General features: G+C 34.2%; 1 protein-coding gene across 1 annotated transcript; it reads left to right on the forward strand.

Moving 5' to 3' along the window:
• The first annotated feature begins 1,739 nt into the window (after positions 1 to 1,739).
• LOC137407076 (protein FAM200C-like) lies at positions 1,740 to 7,839 on the forward strand. Its single transcript, XM_068093682.1, has 2 exons — positions 1,740 to 1,799; positions 7,408 to 7,839. Exons 1-2 carry the CDS (start codon positions 1,740 to 1,742, stop codon positions 7,837 to 7,839), a joined length of 492 nt encoding a protein of 163 aa, XP_067949783.1.
• The last annotated feature ends 225 nt before the right edge of the window (positions 7,840 to 8,064 follow it).

Genomic DNA, 8,064 nt, shown 5'->3' on the forward strand with positions numbered 1-8,064 from the left:
CAAAAGATCACACAAAGGCCGACACTTTAAAGCACTTTTAATGCCACTAATAATAAAAATAATAAAAAACTAATGAAAACACAGCTAAAATAATAAATCAGCTGCATGATTTGAACTGTCACAATTTTTATCTCCTACAGAGTACTTAATATTGGACACTTTTCATTGAAAAAATCAAGATACTACTTGATTTCTGTTTATAAGAGCACTTGGTGAGAAAACCTCAGTAAGAGGAAACAGTAATACTACTGGTTAACTTTTTGACCAACTCACAGCTTAGAGCTGACAACAAATAAAAATGAAACCTAGAATACTCCAATGACCAGTATATTCTCTACGAAAAATAGCTCTTTAAAATGTCTCCTTAAAAGACTTTAGTGAGGTTTCAGAAATTGATTAAATACATTTACATGTATATGTATATAAAAAAAACTTGCTTGATGATGATGATATTAGCCTTGAAAAGGGTTGATGAGATATGGACTAGCTTAACAATGAGGGAGTGAACAAATCATCAATTGAACAGCCAAAACGAATTTGATAGCAAAGATTAAAAGGCATCCTACCGACTTGGCTAACAACCCAAATAAACACCAAATTGACTAATCATACAAAAAGTTAAAAAAATGGTATGGGATGATTAAAGCTATTTATGACACTAATTATATTTTTAAAGTTACTTAAGAACTTCAAAAATGAGACTCAGATACATGATAAATCAGAGCAGCGGCTAAACAAACTAAAGTAATTGCTAGAGCGGTTTGCAGAATACACAAAAAATACCTCTAAGACAATACACTGATTAATGATAACTGAAAATACCAAAAAATGACTGCATGCTATCAGTAGTCTTATGCTTGCCTTAATATTGGCAACTCAAAAACTAAGTACATTTAGTATGATTATCGGTAGCTGGAACAGAAACCATATACGTACCAAATATGAACTATATACAACCTCCCACAAAAGGGACCGAGAATGGTATATTTGACCAAAGAATATATACAACTCACCAACAATATACCAGATTAAGCAATGATTTGCCCAATTAATATGAAGAGAGCAAGGCTTAGCGAAAATATAGATCTGACAAGTTGTCATACATTTAGCAGACCATTAATGAGCCGGAGCTTCGAGTCAAATGCTCAGCATCCTTCCAAGGTCCTATTGGTTGGATGTCAATTATAGCATCTGATAGACATGGTTTGTTTTTTTTTTCCATAAACATAGAGTTATTTTCACCAAAAACCAAGATAAAAACTTTAAAAAGTATTATATGTTTTTGAAGGGCACCCCTTTTATTGACCAAACATTGGTTTGAAAAGTAGCAGTTGATAATCATGAGATTGGTAAAGACCTTAGTTCATGGGAAAGTAATTTTATATTCTGGATAAGGAATGCTGTTTATAGTGAAGTTTGGCAAGTAAATTTTTCAAAAAATGATCAAACCTTTATGACCTATAAAATATGTTTTTGCATTTCTGCTTATTTTTATTACTAAAAACTTTCGTTCAGACTTTTGATGATAATGTGAACACCTCTACGAGTTGGCATTGTACGATTTCTAAAACTGTGGTAAGTTAATCCTACTTGCAGATTGAATGAATAAGCAATTCTTGCAAGGACATGCGTGTGGCTCTCTTTATCAGAAACTTTCTTTATTGTTAAGAGTATAGCTAGATACCCCGTTACTTACGTGAATTATTTTTATCTTAAGAGTGCAATCACTAGACCTGAGTATGACCAATCCAGGAAATATGTTGGAGATGATACTTAAGAGGTTTGACATGCCATCAAAAGTCAGTAAGTTTAATGTTCATTTATAAAGTAGCAGTATATATAACAGCGTTAGCTGTAAAATAGAACATTGGAAGTGTAATATAGCCTTGAACATGTATTATTGTCCTAATATGGTGCTACAGCTTTACATTAAAAGTCACAATGATAACATTCCTGTAGGTTTGAAATGAGCAAAAAAAGAGGTATGTAACAGAGATTGTAGTTTTGATGTTTAAGAATCATTAGCCACAATGCGGTGCTACTTATAAATGACTTGAATGTTACCTATTTTAGAACAAAGAAGAGAGGGTACAGATCATAGCAGAGAGTGACAATGATATAGATTAAAGATGAATATGTTTATGAATATAGTGCTGACAGTAAAGTGTCATCAACATCTGAGAGCAGCTTAGAGGAGCGAGCGTGTAGACATTTTCATAACGTTATTTACAGGTTTCAACGCAGTGTTGTATCTACCATATCAAACCATAGCTAGTAAATGACGGACATTCTTTTCATTCAACATATTGCTCTGTCAACTTATGCAAGGATTATTGTTTTGGATTTAGATATACCTGTCATTCAACCTTTTATTAGACCATAATGCTATGAAGAGCTTTTCACACAGTTTACTGCATTAAAAATTTTACTACCTTACAGCAAGTAAAAATTAGTGATAGACATAGGCATACATAAAATGATACAAATATGATATGTGGAAAACTAGAAACTCTTGGAAAGCATCTTTCACATAATATCATTTACTGACAAAGTCTTGGTAAACTTGTGGTACACATACTATAGTAATGATATTTCAATTTACATGGAAAGAGCTCCCACTAAACTTGAAAAAAGAAGAAAGATGTATCACTGAACTGAGGGAGCTATTAGATAAGATGGTAAGAATTCCTATAAACTTAATATTATTGCTGTAGCAGACAATAATATAGCATATAGTATCAATATTAGTTATAAATTTAAAGCATCAGTAGTCACTTAGAGAAGTATATTATGATGGGTGTCTTTGAAATATTTAGATTCGTCTACTCTATCGTACTGCAACATAATTACCATTTTGCAATCGTTCGAGCTTGTGCAATGCTCTCAGTCAAATACACTAGGTATAAAAATTTCTGCTGAATCAATATCATTAACGCTATAATCTGTTTACACTGTTATGTTATAGTTTATTGCATTAGAAATTTTACTACCTTATAGCATGCAAGAGTTAGTGATAGACATATGCATAAATGAAATGACACAAATAGGGTATGTGGAAGACTTGCAGCTTTTGGAAAGTTTTTTCACATAATATTGTTTATTGACAAAATCCTATTAAACGTGTGGTACACATACTAGAGTATTGATATTTAAATTTATATGGCAAAAGCTCCCACTAAATCTAAAAAAAGAAGAAAGATGTATCACTGAACTGAGGGAGCTATTAGATAAGATGGTAAGAAGTCCTATAAACGTAATCATTATTGCTGTAGCAGACAATAATATACATGTAGCAGACAGTATCAATATTAGTTATAAATTTAAAGCATCATTAGTCATTTAGAGAAATATATTATGATAGGTGTCTTTCAAATATTCAGATTTGTCTACTCTGACATACTACTATATTAATTAACATGAACCAATTGTGTGAGTTTGCGCAATGCTCTCAATCAAATTTGGACAACAGTGCTTTTACTAGGTGCTGAGTCTTTAGGTCTCTTACTATCTTGTACAATCAATGCAGAGCTGATAAACGCAAATCTTTTGAATATCTTGGAGATATGATAGTCGCCAACAATGATAAATTTGGCATTGAAATACTAAAAAGAAAAGAAAATGCAAGTCTAGTGTACATAGCGTGGAGGACCGGACTCTGAAACAACTATCAGCTTTAATCAAAGTGAAATGCTAAGTATATCAGTCTACAGTGCTGGCATCATCTTGTATGGTGATGAAAGACGAATGTCTAAGCCCTTATACTGAGTACAAGCGTATGCGATGAGACAATTACAATCATTCATGAGTATGCCATAAAAAGATGAGATTGGCAATAGTGGTGTATTAAAAAAAGAAAAAATATGGGTACAAACCCATCCTTTTACAAATGAATTTTACATGGTCCAGTAAAGGCCGGAAGGTTGATCACGATTACCGCTGCCCTGAGAACTGTTGTACTCAAAATTGAAATAAAGAAAGCAAAATTAGTAGCGGTCTAAACTACAATTTAAAGCCACCATGGAAAAATATATGAAAAATGTGGATTTGAACAGTAACAGATGGCCAAGGACAGCAAGAACTACAACAGGCTTGAGTGGAGATTAAACCAAACGGGAAACAGCGGACTACTGTCAAACTGCTAGAATGATGATTACTATATACACTAAGTATATTGCACTGGGTAGTGACAGACTATGTGATGTTTCGATTGACCAGCATGTCTTCGATTACTGAGTTGTTTCTACATCAGGTTTTACTGATTGTTTTTTTGCATTAATGAGCCTCCTACCACAGGAATGACAGGAAATACCATGAAGACTGTCAACAAACAATCAAAGAAAAACACCTTCTGCTCAAATATCAATTACCTAAAGTACAAAGGAACTAAAATTGCTTAGTATGCTCTATTTTGCCAACCAAAAACCAAAGTGCAAATGTATAGACTGTAGTCCTTGGTTGTATGCTTATATATGATCTCAATTAGTGCATCTCATGTGTATCGACAACTTACCACAATGCTTTTCAAGTTAAAATGAGAGCCAATGCCAGGTTACGGCAGTCCGCAACTTTCAATTACACACTGAACTAACTTGTATTGTGCGAAAGCCAAAGAACAAAATGTGAAATTTTCAACATCTCTCCAAAGGTCCACAAGTAATATGAGCTAATACTATCATGCGGACAAACTGACATTAAGTAGACGTGTCACACATTGCTACAATTTCTTTAATTAATTTGGTTCGTTCAGGCATTATTATTAATACCTCAAACAGATTCAACTTCCTACTAGATATCTATTCTGAACATCATTAAGCTAAGCATTTTATTATCTAGTTTTAGTCTATATACATGTACACAGGTTGACCTGTATACAAAGTGTTCAAACGAGTGAGTGTTGAGTTACATGTATAGCTACTTAAGCAACTGAATATTGATGTAACATGTCTTTACAGTATAACTTCTTCAATGTAACATGGAGAATGAATGATGTTGGCTTTGAGTTCACAAACTTAAAGACCCAATTGGGCTATGTCCTAGTGAAACAATCTTCTGCTGTTAAAAGGTCTTATGTAGAATTACCACATTTCAGGCAATTTAAAAGATGAACTTAAATTTATCGGGCTAAAATTTACATACATATTTGGTTATGGCTTAAAAACATATGGTTTCGGCCCGCCAATGAACTAAGGAAAAGTACGAAACTTAGATATTGAACCATTCTGCCAAAACTGATAGAGAAATTTCTCCGTTGTTCTCTTGAACAAAGCCAAATCATCATTGATGCTACATTATATGAACAAAAAGAACATCGTTATAACAATTATTGACTTTATTTCCATTTATTCATTTACATGTCATGGAACTAGTAGGCGAATTGGCAGTGGTGTTGAAGTTATGATGTAAGATAATGGTTCGGTTCTAAAACTACTTGAATACTTGAATAGACTCGTGTGAGCATTCTGGTTGCTTTTACAACAGTTAAAACACACCAATTATATACTCAATTCTGTACTACCATCCAAATTTTGAAAATTCTGAAAAGTTTCAAACTAATTGATCATATTTCCTCAAGCATCTCAAAACATCTTGTAAAATACCTAACATCTAAGTTATTTATAACTAGCGATTTTAATGACATCGACATAAGCATGATCACAGACATTCTTCTAGGAAAAGCAGAAAGTCGGCTTTCCAACAACATAAAAATGAAATGCTTTATCTTATTTTCAATATTTTCAACCTACACGAATACACAAAAATTGGTTGCTTTCTTCTACCACCTATTCTTGCTAGTAACCATCAGGTAATAGATGTATCATCTGTTAATTGTTCAGCCTTTCCAAGATATACTACGATCAAAAGATTTTTAGTCACACTAACGTCTAAAATTGCTGCCACAAATGAATTGTCACCTGCCAATTCGATTAAGTTATATACCAATGTACCAATGACTTAGTAGATACAAAGGTTCTAGTCTTTAACAGAGATAAGTGACTAGTGTCTAGGAGAGACATTGTGCCACAAGACCGACCATTAATCACGTCGCCACTTATTGACAAACAATACTTACAAACGCACAGAAAAAGAATCCTTCTTGAAAGGTTTTATCGAAAAAAACTGTCATGTATGTTTAAGGAGCAAATTTCTGATCAAGCATAAAATAAAATTTACAATACATGAAAACAAACTGGTTGCAAAATGCAAAATAAGAGAATGTAACACACCCTCTTTACAACTGATGTTCACGGATGAAATCTGGACAAATTCTGCACGATTTGTTGAGTAGCTCATCTCATAGTATTTCACTGATCATGATCAATAAATACCCACTATTCCGACTTGCGCAGTAAACCTGTTACTGTAAATGGCGACATCTACAGTTTATAAAGTTTTGACAAAAATGAATACTTCTAAATCAAATAGCAGAAAGGATTTTCCCAGTTGGATAAGCAAAAACAACACCCTTCTTCTTGCTGATCCACTGACAGACATCATAAATACAATTTCTCCAAGAAGGTATATTTTTATTGTATTGGAAAAAAGCTGCAGCGACATTAATGAACAAAGTGACATCACCACAAAGCTTCAGACAATTGAAACCCAGATCCTTTCTTTTCTATTTTGGAAAGATTGCTGAAACTGTCAACTCCCAGCCAATTATGAAAGGTTTCCCTACACTGAATAAACAATTTGCTTGAACCAAGAATTTTACCTACAAATTTTCTATTCAAGTTCATACCTAGTAGATGCTATGATCTTGATCAGTTGTTCTTAACCAGGAGAGAATTCCCCCCCCCCCCTCTCCCAAGGGAAATTTTGGGATTTTAGGGGGGAATTTGGCAGTTTGCCAAAGGGGATTTCCATGGCACTAATTTTTCTTATATAAAGGGCAGCGAGGAGTGAATGAATTTCAGTAGTTTCAACAAAGCCAAGATCTAAAACTGTGGAAAAGGTAAGGATTGCTACACTACATGCATATACATACCTGCAATATTAATTGTTCAGTTACCGATTTGGTTTGCATAAACATATAACATTTTGACAATTTAGTCTGTAGCCTAACATATGTATGATGTTTTGCTCATGTAGATATTGAACGTGTTCAAATATTTTGATTGCATATCCCTTATTGTAGGTGTTAGAAATGTCAAAGACAAAAAGACAAACATATGATGATTTTTACGTCAACTATGGATTCACTTGTATGATTAAAAGAAACAGATTACCACAATGTATTTTGTGCATGAAAGTGCTCGCTAACGACTCCAAGAAACCACAACAACTTAAGCAACACTTAATAAATAAACATGCAGAACCCATGGATAAAACAAAGCCGTTCTTTGAAGCTAAAGAGAGGGAGAACTCAAGCGAGTAAAACTGGATTCCACTGGCAGCTTTCATATCCAGGCACAGGCCATTACCAAGGCATCCTATGCTCTGTCTTACCATATCGCCAGAGATAAGAAGCCGCACACCATCGGTGAAACATTAGTTAAACCTTGTCTGCTGGAGTGTACTAAGATTATTCTCGGAGACACAGCCGCTCAAAAGATAGCTGATGTATCCCTCTCAGACAGCACAGTGAAATCGAGGATCGATGATATGTCTGCGGACATGAAGAGGCAAGTAATTGAAAAGATCAAGTCATCTCCTATGTTCGCCATTCAACTTGATGAATCCACTGATGTTGCTAGCATTTCACAGCTGATGGCCTTTGCACGCTATGTACACAGAGAAACAATTGAGGAAGAATTTATGTTTTGCAGTCCTCTAACAGAGACCACCACAGTTGCTGATGTTATGAACCTGGTTTCGACTTCTTCAGCAAAGAACATCTAGACTGGGGCAAACTAATTGTAGTTTGCACTGATGGTGCTCCAGCCATGCTTGGCTATCATGCTGAATTTGCACAGTTGCTAAAAGAAAAGAATCCTTTAGTAGTGAGTACCCATTGCTTCTTTCACAGACAAGCGCTAGCAGCAAAAACTCTTCTTAAAGGATTGCAGGAACTCCTTTCTTCAGTGATTAATGTAGTAAACTTTATCAAAGGCTCTGCTTTGCAAA

The sequence above is a fragment of the Watersipora subatra genome, chromosome 10 (genome assembly GCF_963576615.1).
Source record: "Watersipora subatra chromosome 10, tzWatSuba1.1, whole genome shotgun sequence".
NCBI lineage: Eukaryota > Metazoa > Bryozoa > Gymnolaemata > Cheilostomatida > Watersiporidae > Watersipora > Watersipora subatra.